This window comes from Oncorhynchus clarkii, unplaced genomic scaffold, assembly GCF_045791955.1.
Source record: "Oncorhynchus clarkii lewisi isolate Uvic-CL-2024 unplaced genomic scaffold, UVic_Ocla_1.0 unplaced_contig_7912_pilon_pilon, whole genome shotgun sequence".
Lineage (NCBI taxonomy): Eukaryota > Metazoa > Chordata > Actinopteri > Salmoniformes > Salmonidae > Oncorhynchus > Oncorhynchus clarkii.
In genome coordinates, this window is record NW_027260856.1 from 46,131 (window position 1) to 70,217 (window position 24,087).

At 43.1% G+C, this 24,087-nt stretch overlaps 1 protein-coding gene across 1 annotated transcript; it reads left to right on the top strand.

Moving 5' to 3' along the window:
• Positions 1-2,114: 2,114 nt before the first annotated feature.
• On the top strand, positions 2,115-14,133 carry LOC139401937 (ras-related protein Rab-26-like). The gene is made up of 5 exons (XM_071145957.1): positions 2,115-2,351; positions 6,038-6,103; positions 7,153-7,209; positions 12,954-13,030; positions 13,876-14,133. Exons 1-5 carry the CDS (start codon positions 2,115-2,117, stop codon positions 13,973-13,975), a joined length of 537 nt encoding a protein of 178 aa, XP_071002058.1. The 3' UTR covers positions 13,976-14,133.
• Positions 14,134-24,087: the final 9,954 nt, after the last annotated feature.

Consider the following 24,087-nt stretch of genomic DNA (forward strand, 5'->3'; position numbering starts at 1 on the left):
CTCCCTGTTATGTTCAAACTGGGCATTGTGGGTATGCTACGCTGCTACACTGCAGCCATCGGACCGTAGAGGGAAGGCTTTCTTTGAAATCAATGACAGCCGCTATACTGCCCGTGTGGCGTCACGTCCCATGGCAGCATCCAAGATCAAGAATCGCGGAGGTTCAAATAAAAATGTAAGGCTGATGTGGGTTCATTCTATTGGATGAATTGAAATAATGAGAAATAAAGTTGATTTTGGTTGCATATGGCCTCCACTACACACCACTGGCTATTTTACTAAGATTTATGACGTCAAGAAGCTTCTAGCTAGCAGAAACTCAAGCTAGCTACATTGACTAGCTCGGTTTACAATGTAAACAAAAGCATCTTGTGTAATTAGAGGATAATTTAGTACAACCACTAACGACAATTGAAGAGTACTTGTGAAAAACTGTCCCAAAGCTATCGCTGAGTATGATGCAGTACAGTAGGGAACATAAAGAGACTCTTCCATTCCTCAAAACAACACGCTCTGTGTAGCAGCTAGAACGTCGCACTGACACGACGCTGATGACAACGCAGCGCTTATAGTTGGGCTGAGGAGTTAGCCTGGTCCCAGATCTGTTTGTGTCCAAACATGACAATGACCTTAGGAGTTGGCAAGACACAAACAGATCTTGGATCAGCTGATCCCACCCCCCTGTACAGTCATGGAGATGTTTTGTCAGTAACTCCACTGGAGTCTATGAGAGACCCGTTGTCTATTAAAGATACACAGACTCACATTAGGTTCATTAAAGTGTTGACATGGTATCCAATGTGCTCTAATGAGTCAATGACTTCACCTTTATCACTGTTATTCTGTATGAGTGACTGACTAATGGCATCCCACTGGGAACAGACGTCAGTTCAACATCTAGTTTTGATGTACATTTGGTTGAGTTGTAAAATGACGTGAATTCAACCTGAAATCCCCCAAAAATTATCACCATGTCATTGTATTTCGGTTCGAAGTTACATAGATTACTTTTCAAATCACATCCGTTTTCCACTTTCATTTAACATCATCACATTGAATTTGTGGGTTGAAATGATGTGGAAACAGCATTGATTCAACCCGTTTTTGCCCAGTGGGATGTGTTTCAGAGGTTTATCGGATAGTTAAAGGGATAGTGAACACACATTACAAAGAAAACAGGATTCAGAGTAAGGAAACCAATATATCATTTGGTTGAACTATCCCTTGAAGTTTGATTAGATATCAAGTCAAGTATCTTTTATCCTTTAGCTTCACAGTTTAAAGGCACAGTACATCATTAAACTTCAAAGCAAGCTTACCAAGTCCAGACAAGTCCAGGCCTTCAACATTTGAAAAAGAGCAGCACAGCATAGAGTGTTGTTGTGCAGTGGCATCTGCTTTGAGTTTGGCCATCCAATGCAAATGTGCTTTATTGTGGCTCAGATATCATTGTGTTAGATGTGGCTGGATGGGCAGAGCTGGGAGCCAGGCTTTCTTCCTTGGTTTGGAGGTGGAGCTGATCTGAGACCTGGGTTCAAATGCTGTGGTATTAGAACACTTTGAGTTAGCGTTAGCCTGCCTGGAGTGGGTGGAGTTTTGGGACTACTCCGTTGGTTAAATTGTGTCAAGGCAAGCTCAATCGATCTTAAGTATTTGGAACATTTTGAACCCAGTTCTGCTGCTGATCCAGGTGAGGGGATGGGGTGCCGTGGCAATGGGCTGGTGTATACATGCTGCAGATGGGTGGGGGGTTATTTGGCTGCAGAGCGTCCTCATCCCTTATTCTATCAGATGTGGGCATTGCCTTACAGAGGTGATGATGGGGTTGAATGAGAGGCTTTGAAGATGGAATCTCCACCTCCAGTTGGACAAAAGTTGTCCAGAAAACTCCACACTAGTGTGTCATCAGATTAAGGCAAAGGATACGTCCTGATTCTCCACTCTTCTCCCAAACTAGTACAGCTAGTTGCACATTCATGATGTTTTGAAAAGGATGGGATAAGTGTCAGCATTGCCTGGAGCACCGTTCTTTCCCCCAACATGACCACTGACTTCACCTTCATCACTCTTCTGCCAGAGGGCATGGATGGATTGAACAGTCTCTTTCCCCCAACATGACCGCTGACTTCACCTTCATCACTCTTCTGCCAGAGGGCATGGATGGATTGAACAGTCTCTTTCCCGCCAACATGACCACTGACTTCACCTTTATCACCATTCTGCCAGAGGGCATGGATGGATTGAACAGTCTCTTTCGCCCCAACATGACCACTGACTTCACCTTCATCACCATTCTGCCAGAGGGCATGGATGGATTGAACAGTCTCTTTCCCCCCAACATGACCACTGACGTCAGAGGACTTTATTGGTAGAAGGGTCATGTTTCCCCAATACGCTGATATTTTCCTCACTAATGGTTCAGGTTAGGAAAGCAGGAAGCTGATCCTAGATCTGTACTTAGGGGAAACATCCCACCAGGTCATCTCCATGAGCACTTTATTGGCCTCTAACTAACAGGTCATCAGTATGTGACACAGATGTTATCAGATAGGCCACTATTTAAATTATCCTACTAATATGTGCTCAACATGGACCATGGTTAACCTGATGTCATCACCCAATTCCCTGTAAGGTCTCTAATGGGTTCACCACAGTGTGTCTCTCCCATTCCTCACACACAAACTTAAACACACACACACACCAGGTCATCTCCATGTGACCGAGGGGTTAAATCGTTACACCCACCAGGTCATCTCCATGTGACCGAGGGGTTAAATCGTTACACCCACCAGGTCATCTCCAGATGTAATTAGAAGAGTCTGAACTTGGAGAAACAGACTCTTGTCTCCATGTTCTAACAGAAAGGAGGATTGATTGCGGTGCAGTCAGAAAGCCAATGTGGACTTTTTCACTGGGATGGAGCAATTAAGCATCATTATAGTGGTGCTCTGCACAGAGTACAGCTGAGATGAGGGATATTATGTTGGCGAGGGGTGGATCTATGCCCCAGTCTATTTAAAAACCTATTAACGATGGCATGGATATATGGCCTGGCCTTCTTGCTGCTCAGTGGTCAGAAGGGTTACTGTTGTTGTTGTGATGATGAGGCATTGGGTTGCCAGGTGACGGTGATTATATGGGCTGGTGTGTAATAAAGCTTTTTATTATTTCCCTTATGCCTTGTCCAGGCCTTGTCTCTACAGGGGTTTATTACTGCTGATGCTGTTTGGACTGTACTCATTCTGCCCAATACTCTCCCTCTGTCTCTCTCTCCCTCTGTCTCTCCTCTCTCTCTCTGTATCCTGAGTGTCTCTCCTCTCTCTCTCCGTATCCTGAGTGTCTCTCCTCTCTCTCTCTCTGTATCCTGAGTGTCTCTCCTCTCTCTCTCTCTCTGTATCCTGAGTGTCTCTCCTCTCTCTCTGTGTATCCTGAGTGTCTCTCCTCTCTCTCTCTCTCTCTCTCTCTCTGTATCCTGAGTGTCTCTCCTCTCTCTCTGTGTATCCTGAGTGTCTCTCCTCTCTCTCTCTGTATCCTGAGTGTCTCTCCTCCCCCTCTCTGTATCCTGAGTGTCTCTCCTCTCTGTCTCTGTATCCCGAGTGTCTCTCCTCTCTCTCTGTATCCTGAATGTCTCTCCTCTCTCTCTCTGTCTCTGTATCCTGACTGTCTCTCCTCTCTCTCTCTGTATCCTGAGTGTCTCTCCTCTCTCTCTGTGTATCCTGAGTGTCTCTCCTCTCTCTCTCTCTCTCTCTCTCTCTGTATCCTGAGTGTCTCTCCTCTCTCTCTCTGTATCCTGAGTGTCTCTCCTCTCTCACTCTGTATCCTGAGTGTCTCTCCCCTCTCTCTCTGTATCCTGAGTGTCTCTCCTCTCTCTCTCTGTATCCTGAGTGTCTCTCCTCTGTCTCTGTATCCTGAGTGTCTCTCCTCTCTCTCTGTATCCTGAGTGTCTCTCCTCTCTCTCTGTATCCTGAGTGTCTCTCCTCTCTCTCTCTCTGTCTCTGTATCCTGAGTGTCTCTCCTCTCTCTCTGCATCCTGAGTGTCTCTCCTCTCTCTCTCTGTCTCTGTATCCTGAGTGTCTCTCCTCTCTGTCTCTGTATCCTGAGTGTCTCTCCTCTCTGTCTCTGTATCCTGAGTGTCTCTTCTCTCTCTCTCTCTGTATCCTGAGTGATTCTCCCCTCTCTCTCTGTGTATCCTGAGTGATTATCCTCTCTGTCTCTGCATCATGAGTGTCTCTCCTCTCTGTATCCTGAGTGTCTCTCCTCTCTGTCTCTCTGTATCCTGAGTGTCTCCTCTCTCTCTCTGTATCCTGAGTGATTCTCGGCATGTCTCTGTATACTGAGTGTCTCTCCTCTCTCTCTGTGTATCCTGAGTGTCTCTCCTCTCTCTCTCTGTAACCTGAGTGTCTCTCCCCTCTCTCTCTGTATCCTGAGTGATTCTCCTCTCTCTCTGTGTGTCCTGAGTGTCTCTCCTCTCTCTCTGTGTATCATGAGTGTCTCCCCTCTCTCTGTGTGTATCCTGAGTGTCTCTCCTCTCTCTCTCTGTATCCTGAGTGTCTCTCCTCTCTCTCTCTCTGTATCCCGAGTGTCTCTCCTCTCTCTCTCTGTATCCTGAGTGTCTCTCCCCTCTCTCTCTGTATCCTGAGTGATTCTCCTCTCTCTCTGTGTGTCCTGAGTGTCTCTTCTCTCTCTCTGTGTATCATGAGTGTCTCCCCTCTCTCTGTGTGTATCCTGAGTGTCTCTCCTCTCTCTCTCTGTATCCTGAGTGTCTCTCCTCTCTCTCTCTCTGTATCCCGAGTGTCTCTCCTCTCTGTCTCTGTATCCTGAGTGTCTCTCCTCTGTCTCTCTCTCTGTATCCTGAGTGATTCTCCTCTCTCTCTGTATCCTGAGTGTCTCTCCTCTCGCTCTGTGTATCCTGAGTGTCTCTCCTCTCTCTCTGTGTATCCTGAGTGTCTCTCCTCTCTCTCTCTGTATCCTGAGTGTCTCTCCTCTCTCTCTGTGTATCCTGAGTGTCTCTCCTCTCTCTCTCTGTATCCTGAGTGTCTCTCCTCTCTCTCTATGTATCCTGAGTGTCTCTCCTCTCTCCCTCTGTATCCTGAGTGTCTCTCCTCTCTCTCTCTGTACCTTGAGTGAATCTCCCCTCTGTCTCTGTATCCTGAGTGCCTCTCCTCTCCCTCTCTGTATCCTGAGTGTCTATCCTCTCTGTCTCTGTATCCTGAGTGTCTCTCCTCTCTGTCTCTATATCCTGAGTGTCTCTCTCCTCTCTCTCTCTGTATCCTGAGTGTCTCTCTCCTCTCTCTCTCTGTATCCTGTCTCTCCTCTCTCTCTCTCTGTATCCTGAGTGTCTCTCCTCTATCTCTGTGTATCCTGAGTGTCTCTCCTCTCTCTCTGTGTATCCTGAGTGTCTCTCCTCTCTCTCTGTGTATCCTGAGTGTCTCTCCTCTCTCTCTCTGTATCCTGAGTGTTTCTCCTCTCTCTCTCTGTATCCCGAGTGTCTCTCCTCTCTCACTCTGTATCCTGAGTGTCTCTCCTCTCTCTCTCTGTATCCTGAGTGTCTCTCCTCTCTCTCTCTGTATCCTGAGTGTCTCTCCTCTCTCTCTCTGTATCCTGAGTGATTCTCCCCTCTGTCTCCATATCCTGAGTGTCTCTCTTCTCTCTCTGTATCCTGAGTGTCTCTCCTCTCTCTCTGTATCCTGAGTGATTCTCATCTCTCTCTGTATCCTGAGTGTCTCTCCTCTCTCTATATATATCCTGAGTGTTTCACCTCTCTCCCTCTGTATCCTGAGTGTCTCTCCTCTCTCTCTCTGTATCCTGAGTGTCTCTCCTCTCTCTCTCTGTATCCTGAGTGTCTCTCCTCTCTCTCTCTGTATCCTGAGTGTCTCTCCTCTCTGTCTCTGTATCCTGAGTGTCTCTCCTCTCTGTCTCTGTATCCTGAGTGTCTCTCCTCTCTCTCTCTGTATCCTGAGTTATTCTCCTCTCGCTCCCTCTGTATCCTGAGTGTTTCCTTATCATGTCTCCCCTCTTGTCGTCATCTCCACCCCAGGCCTGGCTGACTGAGATCCATGATTACGCCCAGCAGGATGTGGTCCTGATGCTGCTGGGAAACAAGGTGAGGTTTCCTGGGTTAGGCCTGATCCCAGACGGACACACCTGCAGCCACATCAGACGGCAGCCCAGACACAACACAGACACAACAGACAGACAGACAGGCAGACACAAAGAAAACAGACAGACACAACAACCATAAACAATAGACAGAGAAACCAAATAAACTGTACAGTATAAACGTAGCCCAGGACTTGGAGGATCTATTCACAGTATATCCTCATAGTGTAACACTAAACACTAAATCTACCTTTTTAAGTGAGAATACGCATTTTTCTGAAGCTCAAAAAGAAAGGAAATTCACATGAGCACCACAATGCCTACTCCACCCATGCTCTACCAAGGTTTTCCAACACACAGCTTTGACCTAATACAGTAGCTGTGTTGGTCTATTGTACTTTAAAACCACATGTAGGCAGGTTGCAATCATTCTGGTTTTAACATTGAGCATCATTCTGAGCATACTTAGTAACCCGGCGTCCGGATTCACTTGTATATGTTCTATGAGTACTTCAGTGTCTACTTCCTGATTCAAAACTATGTCCATTGGAACAATAAAGTTATCTCTAGTCTACTGGAATTGCTTCTAACCCTGACACATCTGCTGCCAAATAACAACACAGACACAACACCAGATCAGCACATATGCAGGAGGGATGTAACAAATCACTGCTACTATAAATAAGTCCCATCCACATACTGCTAGAGCAGGGAACAGATGCTTGGTCCAGAAGTTTAGTCTAATCTAAACAGTCCCCACACACCGGGAATCATCCCCTCATTATAATGCTCACACATAATTTAGACTCATTAAGAATTGTAGGTCTGATCCCATATTCTGTACGGAATGTGTTGTTTTCCATTACGTAACCCTCCTGGAACAAGGTGATTTTTAAGACAAGCCCCTGCATTGATGATAGTGAGACTGAGGCTAGTCATGCATGGTGGTGGTATGGTGGTATCAGAGAATCTCTACCTTTCTCATCTCTCTCTTTCTGTCTTTCTTTCGGTCTCTCTCTCTCTCTTGCTTTTCTTTTTCTGATCTCTCCCCAGGCTGATGCCACACAGCAGAGGGTGGTGAAGAGAGAGGATGGAGAGAGGCTGGCCAAGGTGAGTGTCACTTTAAAGAAATGAGTTAATACTGAGGAAGATGCAGATTGACTCGAACAGTGAACGACACCACGGTCAATTATCTCGGTGTATCTCTCTCTCTCTGTATCTCTCTCTCTCTGTGTATCTCTCTCTCTGTATCTCTCCCTCTGTGTATCTACAGTTGAAGTCGGAAGTTTACACTCAAATACATTTAAACTCAGTTTTTCACAGTTCCTGACATTTAATCCTAGTGAAAATTTCCTGTCTTAGGTCAGTTCGGATCACCACTTTATTTTAAGAATGTGAAATGTCAGAATAATAGTAGAGAGAGTGATTTATTTCAGCTTTTTATTTCTTTCATCACATTCCCAGTGGGTCAGAAGTGTACATACACTCAATTAGTATTTGGTAGCATTGCGTTAAATAGTTTAACTTGGGTCAAATGTTTCGGGTAGCCTTCCACAAGCTTCCCACAATAAGTTGGGTCATTTTTGGCCCATTCCTCCTGACAGATTTGGTGTAACTGCGTCAGGTTTGTAGGCCTCCTTGCTCGTACACACTTTTTCAGTTCTGCCCACACGTTTTCTATAGGATTGACGTCAGGGCTTTATGACGGCCACTCCAATACCTTGACTTTGTTGTCCTTAGGCCATTTTGCCACAACTTTGGAAGTATGCTTGGGGTCATTGTCCATTTGGAAGACCCATTTGCAACTGAGCTTTAACTTCCTGACTGATGTCTTGAGATGTTGCTTCAATATATCCACATAATTTTCTTTCATCATGATGCCATCTATTTTGTGAAGTGCACCAGTCCCTCCTGCAGCAAAGCACCCCCACAACATGATGCTGCCACCCCCGTGCTTCACGGTTGGGATGGTGTTCTTCGGCTTAACAAACCTCCCCCTTTTTCCGATGGTCATTATGGGCAAAGAGTTCTATTTTTGTTTCATCAGACCAGAGGACATTTCTCCAAAAAATACGATCTTTGTCCCCGTGTGCAGTTGCAAACCGTAGTTTGACTTTTTTTTAAGGTGATTTTGGAGCAGTAGCCTCTTCCTCGTTTAACCTCTCTCGGATATGCGGGACAGTAGCGTCCCAACTGGCCAACATCCAGTGAAAATGCAGAGCGCCAAATTCAAATAAATTACTATAACATTTTAACTTTCATGAAATCACACATTCAAGATACCAAATGAAAGCTATACTTGTAGTGAATCCAGCCAATGTGTCAGATTTCCAAAAAGCTTTTCGGCGAGCGATGCTATTATCTGAGGATAGCAGTAAACAAAGACAGAAAAGCATATTTCAACCCTGCAGGCGCGACACAAAACGCAGAAATAAAGATAGAATTCATGCCTTACCTATGACGAGCTTCTTCTGTTGGCACTCCAATATGTCCCATAAACACCCCAAATGGTCCTTTTGTTTGATTAATTCCGTCAATATATATCCAAAATGTCCATTTATTTGGCGCATTTGATCCAGAGAAACACTGGTTCCAAGTCGCGCAACCTGACTACAAAATGTCTCATAAGTTACCTGTAAGCTTTGTCCAAACATGTCAAACTACTTTCCTAATACAACTTTAGGTGTTTTTTAACGTAAATAATTGATAAAATTGAAGACTGGATGATCTGTGTTCAATACCGGAGGAAAACAAAGTGGAGCGAGCTTTTCAGGTCACGCGCCTCTATCAAAGAGTACACTTCCCTCATTCTGAACAGTGTTACTTCTTCATTTCTCAAAGGAAAAACCTCAACCAATTTCTAAAGACTGTATCCAGTGGAAGCGATAGGAACTGCAGGGAAGTCGATTAGAAATCTGGATTCCCAATGAAAACTCATTGAAAAGAGAGTGACCTCAAAAAATTAAAATCTGAACGTTTGTCCTCTGGGTTTCGCCTGCCAAATAAGTTATGTTATACTCACAGACATGATTCAAACAGTTTTAGAAACTTCAGAGTGTTTTCTATCCAAATCTACTAATAATATGCATATCTTTGCTTCTGGGTCTGAGTAGCAGGCCGTTTACTTTGGACACGCTTTTCATCTGGACGTGAAAATACTGCCCCCTGTCCCAAAGAAGTTAACTGTGAATATAGATACTTTTGTACCTGTTTCCTCCAGCATCTTCACAAGGTCCTTTGCTGTTGTTCTGGGATTGATTTGCACTTTTCGCACCAAAGTATGTTCATCTCTAGGAGACAGAACACGTCTCCTTCTTGAGCGGTATGACAGCTGCGTGGTCCCATGGTGTTTATACTTGCGTACTATTGTTTGTACGGATGAACGTGGTACCTTCAGGAGTTTGAACCAGACTTGTGGAGGTCTACAATTTTTTTTGAAGGTAGGCCTTGAAATACATCCACAAGTACACCTCCAATTGACTCAAATGATGTCAATTAGCCTGACAGAAGCTTCTAAAGCCATGACATCATTTTCTGGAATTTTCCAAGCTCTTTAAAGGCACAGTCAACTTAGTGTATGTAAACTTCTGACCCACTGGAATTGTGATACAGTGAATTATAAGTGAAATAATCTGTCTGTAAACAATTGTTGGAAAGATTACTTGTGTCATGCACAAACTATAGTTTGTTAACAAGAAATTTGTGGAGTAGTTGAAAAACGAGTTTTAATGACTCCAACCTAAGTGTATGTAAACTTTCGCCTGTATCTGTCTCTTTATATATATATATATACAGTGCCTTGCGAAAGTATTCGGCCCCCTTGAACTTTGCGACCTTTTGCCACATTTCAGGCTTCAAACATAAAGATATAAAACTGTATTTTTTTGTGAAGAATCAACAACAAGTGGGACACAATCATGAAGTGGAACGACATTTATTGGATATTTCAAACTTTTTTAACAAATCAAAAACTGAAAAATTGGGCGTGCAAAATTATTCAGCCCCTTTAATTTCAGTGCAGCAAACTCTCTCCAGAAGTTCAGTGAGGATCTCTGAATGATCCAATGTTGACCTAAATGACTAATGATGATAAATACAATCCACCTGTGTGTAATCAAGTCTCCGTATAAATGCACCTGCACTGTGATAGTCTCAGAGGTCTGTTAAAAGCGCAGAGAGCATCATGAAGAACAAGGAACACACCAGGCAGGTCCGAGATACTGTTGTGAAGAAGTTTAAAGCCGGATTTGGATACAAAAAGATTTCCCAAGCTTTAAACATCCTAAGGAGCACTGTGCAAGCGATAATATTGAAATGGAAGGAGTATCAGACCACTGCAAATTTACCAAGACCTGGCCGTCCCTCTAAACTTTCAGCTCATACAAGGAGAAGACTGATCAGAGATGCAGCCAAGAGGCCCATGATCACTCTGGATGAACTGCAGAGATCTACAGCTGAGGTGGGAGACTGTCCATAGGACAACAATCAGTTGTATATTGCACACATCTGGCCTTTATGGAAGTGTGGCAAGAAGAAAGCCATTTCTTAAAGATATCCATAAAAAGTGTTGTTTAAAGTTTGCCACATGCCACCTGGGAGACACACCAAACATGTGGAAGAAGGTGCTCTGGTCAGAGGAAACCAAAATTGAACTTTTTGGCAACAATGCAAAACGTTATGTTTGGCGTAAAAGCAACACAGCTCATCACACTGAACACACCATCCCCACTGTCAAACATGGTGGTGGCAGCATCATGGTTTGGGCCTGCTTTTCTTCAGCAGGGTCAGGGAAGATGGTTAAAATTGATGGGAAGATGGATGGAGCCAAATACAGGACCATTCTGGAAGAAAACCTGATGGAGTCTGCAAAAGACCTGAGACTGGGACGGAGATTTGTCTTCCAACAAGACAATGATCCAAAACATAAAGCAAAATCTACAATGGAATGGTTCAAAAATAAACATATCCAGGTGTTAGAATGGCCAAGTCAAAGTCCAGACCTGAATCCAATCGAGAATCTGTGGAAAGAACTGAAAACTGCTGTTCACAAATGCTCTCCATCCAACCTCACTGAGCTCGAGCTGTTTTGCAAGGAGGAATGGGAAAACATTTCAGTCTCTCGATGTGCAAAACTGATAGAGACATACCCCAAGCGACTTACAGCTGTAATCGCAGCAAAAGGTGGCGCTACAAAGTATTAACTTAAGGGGGCTGAATAATTTTGCACGCCCAATTTTTCAGTTTTTGATTTGTTAAAAAAGTTTGAAATATCCAATAATGTCATTCCACTTCATGATTGTGTCCCACTTGTTGTTGATTCGTCACAAAAAAATACAGTTTTATATCTTTATGTTTGAAGCCTGAAATGTGGCAAAAGGTCGCAAAGTTCAAGGGGGCCAAATACTTTCGCAAGGCACTGTATATATATATATATATATATATATATATATATATATATATATACAGTGTTGTAACACTGTACAAATGGTTAAAGAACACAAGGTCAAATAAATAAGCATAAATATGGGCTGTATTTACAATGGTGTTTGTTCTTCACTGGTTGCCCTTTTCTTGTGGCAACAGGTCTCTCTCTCTCTCTCTCTCTCTCTCTCTCTCTCTCTCACTCTCTCACTCTCACTCACTCACTCACTCACTCACTCACTCACTCTCTCTCACTCTCTCTCTCTCTGTCTTTTATTGGACTCAGTCCATTGATCTAATTCATATTGATTTTCACTGTTGGGAGGAAAATGCACCGTCTGCAAAAATCAAAGATAAATATCAAGAAGAAAGGCCAGGTTTATGAGATATTACTTTACCATAGAACCTGAATGTAGTCTGTCTGTGTACAGTATCTTTGCACCAAGGATCGTTGCACCACGGCCTGCTATCGTGATATTATCTACAGACTCTTTCATGCTTCTATAGGATGGACATCTAGTCTCATTTTTCATATGTTTGTATTTTCTCTATAAACACATGCATACAATACAACAGTGAGGAATGTTTAGTTTAACTCAATTTCACAGCAATGCACTCTCAGATGAATACAGATACTGGGGCAAATAGGACTTTCTCATTCCCCCTGACTACCGCTGTGGAACACGGCTACAATACAAATATCAAAGTGCCTTGCAGACCTGGGTTCAGCTACTATTTGAAATCATGTCAAATAGTTTAGATGGGCTTGATTGAGCTTGCTTTCGCAATGGAACCAATAAGAAGGTCTCAAAATTCCAAACCCCGTGCATCCGACTCTCCAGACAGGCTAAAGCAAACGCTCAAAGTATTTAATAGACTTCAAATAGTATTTAAACCCAGTCTGGTGCATACCTCTAGTGCTGATAGCATAAACCTGGAGAGAGGAACACATTAGCCTAGTCATTACTATGGTGCTGGATGCTGAGACAAATCTCCCACGCACACCCTGCCTGAGGAATTCTTTGTCACATAGCTAGTATTCCAATCTGCTCATTGGAATGGTTCTGAATGTGCACTCCCAGCAGTACTATAGTCACCCCAGGACAGATGTGTTGTAGTGTCTGTATTATTTCCCTGTGGGTCTCTGTGTTGTTGTGTCTTCTGGGTGCTGATGGGGAATGTTAATATGGGTTTATGCTCAATATTCTTTGTCATTAGCTGCTGTGCCTAAAACACACACATCATGTGTTACTGCCTGGCCAGCCAGGGGGCAACAATGGTCTCTAATACTGTTACCATTAGCAGCAAAGTAACCTTGTCCCCAGGCTATCAAGGAGGATATGTGGTGCTCTAGACTAGCTACAAAGAAACTCAAGACAATGTGAATGTGGCGTGTTCAACTCAAGATACCCTGCCTGTCTGTTTCTCTGCAGGAGTTTGGGGTTCCATACATGGAGACCAGTGCAAAGTCTGGCCTCAATGTGGAGTTATCCTTCACTGCTGTGGCCAAGTGAGTATGAAACTACACAGGGGTCCAGTCCAGAAACAAGCCCTAGCCTCTAGCCTTTAGCCCCTTGTCCCTGGCCTCTAGCCTTTAGCCTCTTGTCCCTGGCCTCTAGCCTTTAGCCCCTTGTCCCTGGCCTCTAGCCTTTAGCCTCTTGTCCCTGGGCTCTAGCCTTTAGCCCCTTGTCCGTGGCCTCTAGCCTTTAGCCCCTTGTCCCTGGACTCTAGCCTTTAGCCCCTTGTCCCTGGACTCTAGCCTTTAGCCCCTTGTCCCTGGACTCTAGCCTTTAGCCCCTTGTCCCTGGACTCTAGCCTTTAGCCCCATGTCCCTGGCCTCTAGCCTTTAGCCCCTTGTCCCTGGCCTCTAGCCTTTAGCCCCTTGTCCCTGGACTCTACCCTTTAGCCCCTTGTCCCTGGCCTCTAGCCTTTAGCCCCTTGTCCCTGGACTCTAGCCTTTAGCCCCTTGTCCCTGGCATCTAGCCTTTAGTCCCTGGCTTCTAGCCTTTAGCCCCTTGTCCCTGGCCTCTAGCCTTTAGTCCCTTGTCCCTGGCCTCTAGCCTTGTCCCTGGCCTCTAGCCTTTAGTCCCTTGTCCCTGGCCTCTAGCCTTGTCCCTGGCCTCTAGTTTTTAGCCCCTTGTCCCTGGCCTCTAGCCTTTAGCCCCTTGTCCCTGGCCTCTAACCTTTAGCCCCTTGTCCCTGGCCTCTAGCCTTTAGCCCCTTGTCCCTGGCCTCTAGCCTTTAGCCCCTTGTCCCTGGACTCTAGCCTTTAGTCTCTAGTGTTTAGGCCCTTGTCCCTGCCCTCTAGCCTTTAGCCTCTAATCCTCCCTTCTGATCTCTTCCTTTCTCTCTCAGAGAGCTGAAGCACAGGTCTATGAAGGAGCCCAACGAGCCCAAGTTTAAGCTTCAGGACTACGTCAACAAGGAGATGAAGAGTGCTGGATGTGCATGTTAGAACACTGGGTGTGTGTGTGCGCGTGATAGCTCATGTCCTTCTCCACATCAGATGTGTTACACTCATACAAGGTGATGTTATATGACTACCTGTGGCCTCAGCCTGTGAGATAGAGAGCCGATCATGTGTGAGATATACCTACGTCACTAACCACCCAGTTTGTCTTTCCTTTGTCCTCTATGCTCTCTGAAATAATCCATTATGTCCATATTCTAAGGTTATCTGTGAGGCGTCTCTCTCCTCACCTCCCTCTTTTCCTCTCCTTTCTCTCTTCTCTCCTCTCTTCACCTCTCTCCCATCTCTCCTCTCCTCACCTCCCTCTTTTCCTCTCCTTTCTCTCTTCTCTCCTCTCTTCACCTCTCTCCCATCTCTCCTCTCCTCACCTTTCTCTTTTCCCTCTTCTCCTCTCTTCACCTCTCTTCACCTCTCTCCCATCTTTCCTCTCCTCTCCTTTCTCTCTTCTCTCCTCCTGTTTTCTTGGACCCACTGCTCCACCTCCTTCTGCATCTGTGAATGTACTTCTATATCCAGCCATGACTCTTACCCCATCAGTGCTGTCTGACACAGTTAACCCTATGACTGTCTGACACTGTTAACCCTATGACTGCCTGACCATGTTAACCTAGTCTGACCATGTTAACCTTATGACTGTCTGACCATGTTAACCTAGTCTGACCATGTTAACCTTATGACTGTCAGACACTGTTAACCCTATGACTGTCTGACCATGTTAACCCTATGACTGTCAGACACTGTTAACCCTATAACTGTCTGACCATGTTAACCCTATGACTGTCTGACCCTGTTAACCCCATGACTGTCTTGACACTGTTAACTCTATGACTGTCTGACGATGTTACCCTATGACTGTCTGAACCTGTTAACCCTTTGGCTGCCTGACCCTGTTAACCCTTTGGCTGCCTGACCCTGTTAATCCTATGACTGTCTGACCTTGTTAATCCTTTGACTGTCTGACCATGTTAACCCTAAGACTGTCTGATCCACTATGACTGTCTGACCATGACTGTCTGACCCTGTTAACCCTATGACTGTCTGACCGTGTTAACCCTGAATGTCTGACCGTGTTAACCCTATGACTGTCTGACCCTGTTAACCCTATGACTGTCTGACCCTGTTAACCCTATGACTGTCTGATCCACTATGACTGTCTGACCATGACTGTCTGACCCTGTTAACCCTATTACTGTCTGACCCTGTTAACCCTATTACTGTCTGACCCTGTTAACCCTATGACTGTCTGACCCACTATGACTGTCTGACCATGACTGTCTGACCATGTTAACCCTATGACTGTCTGACCCTGTTAACCCTATGACTGTCTGACCCTGTTAACCCTGAATGTCTGACCCTGTTAACCCTATGACTGTCTGACCCTGTTAGCCCTATGACTGTCTGACCCTGTTAACCCTATTACTGTCTGACCCTGTTAACCCTATTACTGTCTGACCCTGTTAACCCTATGACTGTCCAACCATGTTAACCCTATGACTGTCTGACCCTGTTAACCCTGAATGTCTGACCCTGTTAACCCTGAATGTCTGACCCTGTTAACCCTATGACTGTCTGACCCTGTTAGCCCTATGACTGTCTGACCATGTTAACCCTATGACTGTCTGACCCTGTTAACCCTTTGACTGTCTGACCCTGTTAGCCCTATTACTGTCCGACCATGTTAACCCTATTACTGTCCAACCATGTTAACCCTATGACTGTCTGACCATGTTAACCCTATTACTGTCTGACCCTGTTAACCCTATTACTGTCTGACCATGTTAACCCTATTACTGTCCAACCATGTTAACCCTATGACTGTCTGACCATGTTAACCCTATGACTGTCTGACCCTGTTAACCCTATGATTGTCTGACCCTGTTAACCCTATTACTGTCTGACCCTGTTAACCCTATGATTGTCTGACCATGTTAACCCTATGACTGTCTGACCCTGTTAACCCTATGATTGTCTGACCATGTTAACCCTATTACTGTCCAACCATGTTAACCCTATGACTGTCTGACCATGTTAACCCTATTACTGTCTGACCATGTTAACCCTATTACTGTCCAACCATGTTAACCCTATGACTGTCTGACCATGTTAACCCTATGACTGTCTGACCCTGTTAACCCTATGATTGTCTGACCCTGTTAACCCTATTACTGTCTGACCCTGTTAACCCTATGATTGTCTGACCATGTTAACCCTATGACTGTCTGACCCTGTTAACCCTATGATTGTCTGACCATGTTAACCCTATTACTGTCCAACCATGTTAACCCTATGACTGTCTGACCGTGTTAACCCTGAATGTCTGACCGTGTTAACCCTATGACTGTCTGACCCTGTTAACCCTATGACTGTCTGACCCTGTTAACCCTATGACTGTCTGATCCACTATGACTGTCTGACCATGACTGTCTGACCCTGTTAACCCTATTACTGTCTGACCCTGTTAACCCTATTACTGTCTGACCCTGTTAACCCTATGATTGTCTGACCATGTTAACCCTATGACTGTCTGACCCTGTTAACCCTATGATTGTCTGACCATGTTAACCCTATTACTGTCTGACCATGTTAACCCTATGACTGTCTGACCCTGTTAACCCTATGACTGTCTGACCCTGTTAACCCTATGACTGTCTGACCATGTTAACCCTATGACTGTCTGACCCTGTTAACCCTATGACTGTCTGACCATGTTAACCCTATGACTGTCTGACCATGTTAACCCTATGACTGTCTGACCATGTTAACCCTATGACTGTCTGACCCTGTTAACCCTATGACTGTCTGACCATGTTAACCCTATGACTGTCTGACCCTGTTAACCCTATGACTGTCTGACCATGTTAACCCTATGACTGTCTGACCATGTTAACCCTATGATTGTCTGACCATGTTAACCCTATGACTGTCTGACCATGTTAACCCTATGACTGTCTGACCCTGTTAACCCTATGACTGTCTGACCATGTTAACCCTATGACTGTCTGACCCTGTTAACCCTATGACTGTCTGACCATGTTAACCCTATGACTGTCTGACCCTGTTAACCCTATGACTGTCTGACCCTGTTAACCCTTTGAATGTATGTACCCTCTATTGCCCATAGAATGACTGACTGTATTCCTCCATGTATTTAATCCTCCTAGTCCCTGTGCGAACTTCAAATTCGGCCTAACTGGTCATTTTCATGGTGCTTCGAGCCAGATAGTGTATATTTTCCTGGACCACCCCGCATTACCCTATGACCCCCGTATTTAACCTTATCACTGACTGACAACCTCTTATCATTGACCACCTAGCTATACGCTTCTTCCTCTCATGACTGCAGCTGCCCGTCTAGCTCACTCAAACTAGCTGATCTAGAACCACTCAAACTAGCTGATCTAGAGCCACTCAAACTAGCTGATCTATAACCACTCAAACTAGCTTATCTATAACCACTCAAACTAGCTGATCTATAACCACTCAAACTAGCTGGTCTAGAACTACTCAAACTAGCTGATCTAGAGCCACTCGAACTAGCTGATCTATAACCACTCAAACTAGCTGATCTAGAACCACTCAAACTAGCTGATCTAGAACCACTCAAACTAGCTGATCTAGAACCACTCAAACTAGCTGATCTAGAACCACTCAAACTAGCTGATCTAGAACCACTCAAACTAGCTGATCTAGAACCATTCAAACTAGCTGATCTAGAACCACTCAAACTAGCTGATCTAGAACCACTCAAACTAGCTGATCTAGAACCACTCAAACTAGCTGATCTAGCTACTGTTTTAGCCTATTTCTTTTTAAATGACTTTTTGTTGATTATTTTGCCCAACAAGCACCTTGAGATTCTGTCTGTAATGAAAATAGCTATAAAAGTTTAATCAATGATTATTATTATCCCTGGTTGACCCCATGACCCTTGCAGTCTACCTTCCTATCACTGTATGACTCCTGGCTTATGTCCCAATTATCACTCCTTTCTCCCAAAGTGTGCACTTGTTTACTTCCCTTCACTGATCTGAAAGGGTTAGTATGATTGGTATAAAAAGCATGATGGAAACTAGCCCATACCTCCACCAATCCAATGCTTTTAGATTTGTGGTAAGTAGTGTACAAGTGCACACTTCAGGAAAAATATGTTTATTGGGACACACCACTTATATCCCCTATCACTGAATGAACCTCCATCACTGTCTTACTCGGTTAAACTCCACTGTCAGTTCTCCTGCCTGATCCAACGTGTTCATAATAAGAAAAGGAAAAGAGAGAAAGTCCTGCAGAGCTCATCGTATTAATGTATCCCTCCCTGTACAGTGTCTGGATGAATGTATATATTGTATGTAGTCGAATGTGTATAGTCAGGTCATTGTCAGTTGTCAGGCTGGCTCAGTCTCACAGTACAGATGTAGGATCTTAATTTGAGCCAGTTCTTGACCACAGGAAAATAATCCAGCAGCAACTGGAAAAGTGAATTATTATGTGGATTAAAATGAATGGACATTTTTGTAGGGGTTGATACATTTCCGTTAAGGCAAATCAAGTCTGACATTTTAAAGTGGAAATTACAATCTTTAGAAGCCTTTTTAAACCTGGAATACATCACACATTTGCTTTTCCTCTCAGCGACAAAGAGTGATCAAATTTAAGATTCTACATCAGTAAGTCATATGTTCAGGCCTTTTCAGCCTACTTCAACTCACCAGCATTCTAATACAGTGGTATTCATTTATAACAAGCATTTTGCTAAAGATCACCCATAACCGAATGTAGTGAAATGTATATTCAACGTTGAAGTCAAGACATTGATGGAAAATGTTAGAAGTTAAAGTGTAGTGTCTTACCTGTCAATCAAAATAAAGGCAGATTTGAATTCAGTGCCAATTTCAAAATCACTCTGAAGTCCAATACATCTAAAGTAAGTACAGTTCTAGAGATAGATTATGGTTAATGCATACATCTATTTTTCTGGTGGAAAAATACTAATTACGATGTACAAAATGTTGAATTGATTTAAGTTGTCTTTTCCTGCCAGTAAATGTTTAGTCGAGGTTTCCGTAGATCTCTTGTAGTTGTGCTAAGTGTAGACCTAGTTGTGGTAGGTGTAGATCTAGTTGTGTTAAGTGTAGACCTAGTTGTGGTAAGTGTAGACCTAGTTGTGGTAGGTGTAGACCTAGTTGTGGTAAGTGTAGACCTAGTTGTGGTAAGTGTAGACCTAGCTTGATAATGAAGCGTTGAACCTAGAGAGAACTCAAATGAAGCAAATAAAATATTTTTTGTGGATTTTGTCTAAAGTGTTGTACAGTCATTTGGAACGAAATATACAATAATGAATAAAGGGAAACCAATAATATTTTGCAATATCTTTATGACTAGGCTATTGTTTCCATGTTGTTTGAATCATCAATACTCTTTTGCTGCCTATTTTTTGTAATATACTGTATATATATGGTGAATGTTATGTATATAAAGTGTTTGTCATCTTTAAACGTTTAATCAGGGTCATATCTTTTAAAAATCTTCAAGGATTTTTGTATTTACATGACATTATTTTTATTTTCTTCCTTAACCACAAATGAAGATGTCATGTTGTTTGATTCTCATCTTTTATCAGTTCTCGGTTAATAATCAGTATTTCACAAAGATCCTTCATGTACTTTCAGTGTATTACCATCAACATCCATAGAAACAGAATATTAAATGTACAGTATTTACATAACTTGAAATGAGATGTTCAGACAATGTATCTTCATGAGATGTTTTACTATTTTTCAGTGTGCATTGACTTTCTTCTCAAATTAAAGTTCAATACAATAAAGATTACAACAAAATACTAGTCATTGTTGGGACTCTTGATCTAATCCAAATTGTCTCAATCTCTTTTTGTCACTTAAAAAGAACACATTGGAAGTCATGGCAGTTTCTCAATTGGTGAAAAGTCTGTCCTCTTCTCGTCTCCTAAGTACTTTTCTCTTTCGTGACCCATAAAACGAAAAGTGGTCGCCATATGTAGACGAGTGTCAATTTGTTAATAGGCGAACGGAGTAGTGTCCTCCTCAATAGCCTTAAGCGTTTTGAAATCCGCCACAAAATCAGTTGTTTTCTTCTCGGAAGAGAAACGCATGCTTACGTTTAAGAACTATATGCTACTAAATCTGTTGTCTATAAAATGTCTGGCTACATTTATTTTGAACACTTTACACATATTTTGGAATTCCTCTCTAAATGATGGTGCACGAGTGAAGGCAGGTCTAATTTAATACAAGCACATTTGTGTTCACGTTTTCAACCAGGAGAGGGCAGCGGAGAGGACGCGAGGAGTCGAGCAAATTGAATTGAGATTCACCCCATGTAAAAATCTGAATAAGAGTGTGTTCAACGTTTTGACTTTGTCTCCCCCTGCTGGTAAAGATAAGTTACATAATACATGGAAAGAACCTGTAGGCAGGACACCAAAATGACATATTAGAATACTTAGAAATTCATCATGTTTTCTTTTAGATGAGCAATTTCTGAAGAATTTGAAGTAACATCAACTGACATATTAAATAGTATTTTTTTCACTGGAGAAACCTTTTCAAGTAATTCACAATTCTCCCTTTCAAATGTAGTCATTTACAGCTATAAAGTACAACAAATGGTTCCTGTACCTGCAGTGCTTGTCATAATGTTAAGCTTCACAACACAAAGAGATAAATACATGAATATACATCTGTACCAATACAAAGAAATGAACAAGGAAATACATCCACAGAATCAATGTCTGTCTCTCTAGTAGTTTCCAAAACAGAGCAGTTATTATTCACTAGAGACACAAAATGGCCCTATCACATTCAGTCAGTTCCCACTGGCCTTGAAATGTTTTATTCACTAGAGACACAAAATGGCCCTATCACATTCAGTCAGTTCCCACTGGCCTTGAAATGTATTATTCACTAGAGACACAAAATGGCCCCATCACATTCAGTCAGTTCCCACTGGCCTTGAAATGTTTTATTCACTAGAGACACAAAATGGCCCTATCACATTCAGTCAGTTCCCACTGGCCTTGAAATGTATTATTCACTAGAGACACAAAATGGCCCTATCACATTCAGTCAGTTCCCACTGGCCTGGAAATGTTTTATTCACTAGAGACACAAAATGGCCCTATCACATTCAGTCAGTTCCCACTGGCCTTGAAATGTTTTATTCACTAGAGACACAAAATGGCCCTATCACATTCAGTCAGTTCCCACTGGCCTTGAAATGTTTTATTCACTAGAGACACAAAATGGCCCTATCACATTCAGTCAGTTCCCACTGGCCTTGAAATGTATTATTCACTAGAGACACAAAATGGCCCTATCACATTCAGTCAGTTCCCACTGGCCTTGAAATGTTTTATTCACTAGAGACACAAAATGGCCCTATCACATTCAGTCAGTTCCCACTGGCCTGGAAATGTTTTATTCACTAGAGACACAAAATGGCCCTATCACATTCAGTCAGTTCCCACTGGCCTGGAAATGTTTTATTCACTAGAGACACAAAATGGCCCTATCACATTCAGTCAGTTCCCACTGGCCTTGAAATGTTTTATTCACTAGAGACACAAAATGGCCCTATCACATTCAGTCAGTTCCCACTGGCCTTGAAATGTTTTATTCAGTCCAGTCTCAAAAGAGAAGGAAAATATTCACTATCAACTATCAAAGCAGCATAACATTAGCTTGGTCCCAGATCTGTTTGAGGATGGCCATAGGACTTGTCAAGACCACATTAACAGATCTGGGACCAGGTTAGCATATCATGTCATTTAACAAACAAAGTCCACATCACACTCGTACATTCAGTCCAGGAACCAACATTACACATATACCAGCTGTATCTCTTTTGTAAATGGTCAAGTTATTTTCTCACGACAACTGTAGGACAGTTGGGAAAACATTCATATGACTTTGCATTGGGCCGATTTCCTGAACCTTCTCATCAATGACCTCAACCACTAATCTGCACTATGTACACCTCTGTACAACACAGTATCCACGGCAGGATCCCTCCCTCTGCTTATATAGATATAGCCCCTCTGTAGATGGTCTGTTCCCACTGTCATCAGCCTCTACTCCACAGTTTGATGTTTTATGGTCACTGTTCCGATGTTGTTCATTCTGTATGATGTCTATGTGTCTGTATTCTGTTTGTATATTGTCTACTGCTGGCAGCACCAAGGCACATTCTGGGTATGTGTAAATGTACTTGGTGAATAATGGTGATTTGGATTAATGGCCCCCTCTTCTCAATAGTGTACTACTACTACCAGGGCCCTATAAAGGTGTTTTATAGGGAATAGGGAGCCATTTCAGATGTACTCCTGAGTCCAACGACATGGAAAGATAAAGTGACTAAGAGTTGGCACAAAGCTGAGTCTGGAGAGACATGAGGCAGGGTCATAGAGATGAATAGAGGGTGGAGTTGGCACAAAGCTGAGTCTGGAGATCCATGAGGCAGGGTCATAGAGATGAATAGAGGGTGGAGTTGGCACAAAGCTGAGTCTAGAGATACATGAGGCAGGGTCATAGAGATGAATAGAGGGTGGAGTTGGCACAAAGCTGAGTCTGGAGATACATGAGGCAGGGTCATAGAGATGAATAGAGGGTGGAGTTGGCACAAAGCTGAGTCTGGAGATACATGAGGCAGGGTCATAGAGATGAATAGAGGGTGGAGTTGGCACAAAGCTGAGTCTGGAGATCCATGAGGCAGGGTCATAGAGATGAATAGAGGGTGGAGTTGGCACAAAGCTGAGTCTAGAGATACATGAGGCAGGGTCATAGAGATGAATAGAGGGTGGAGTTGGCACAAAGCTGAGTCTGGAGATACATGAGGCAGGGTCATAGAGATGAATAGAGGGTGGAGTTGGCACAAAGCTGAGTCTGGAGATACATGAGGCAGGGTCATAGAGATGAATAGAGGGTGGAGTTGGCACAAAGCTGAGTCTGGAGATACATGAGGCAGGGTCATAGAGATGAATAGAGGGTGCACTTGCCAGAAAATCTGTTTTAGCATGTGTAGTGCCTAGTGCTGAGCGATTAATCTAAATGTCGGTTATTTTCCGTTTTTTGAACAACTAATTGACCGACGGAGGTTAAATGATTTGAATTCCATTTTGTTTGGGTTGCACAGTTTCTCTAGAAACTCTAGATATATTGCATACAGCCTGAACTGTGCAATATAGTAGGGAGTTGTAGTTTCCAACAGGGCTAATAGTCAACATTAGTTTAGTGCATAAACGTGGTAATTAACTACAATGACCATAATCCATTGCGAATCTACTTGTCCCATCTGTGTTTCTTTTCAATTGCTATGGAAGAGACAGAAGAATGCGTGATTGTGAGGTGATATAGAGAGCATCTGTTGCTTCACAAGATATCTCTACCTGAAAATACATGATCTAAGTGATTGTTAGCTGGTATTCAGCAGTCATAAAATATGCCTCATTTACTTTAAAGAACTACTAAAATTGTGATTTTGTCAGAGAGCATAGGCAGCAGCTCTATGGAGATGAGATGATGACTTGGAATGAAATAATAAAGTCATAAAATGAAACAAATGTAAATACACAACAACTGAAATATTTGATTAAAGTAATGTGAATAAATTATGGGTATTAAGTGGTAAGCAGTAACGGGCAGAGTCACTACCTTCATGATTAAAGTAATGTGAATAAATTATGGGTATTAAGTGGTAAGCAGTAATGGGCAGAGTCACTACCTTCATGATTAAAGTAATGTGAATAAATGATGGGCATTAAGTGGTAAGCAGTAATGGGCAGTCACTACCTTCATGATTAAAGTAATGTGAATAAATGATGGGCATTAAGTGGTAAGCAGTAATGGGCAGAGTCACTACCTTCATGATTAAAGTAATGTGAATAAATTATGGGTATTAAGTGGTAAGCAGTAATGGGCAGTCACTACCTTCATGATTAAAGTAATGTGAATAAATTATGGGTATTAAGTGGTAAGCAGTAATGGGCAGAGTCACTACCTTCATGATTAAAGTAATGTGAATAAATTATGGGTATTAAGTGGTAAGCAGTAATGGGCAGTCAC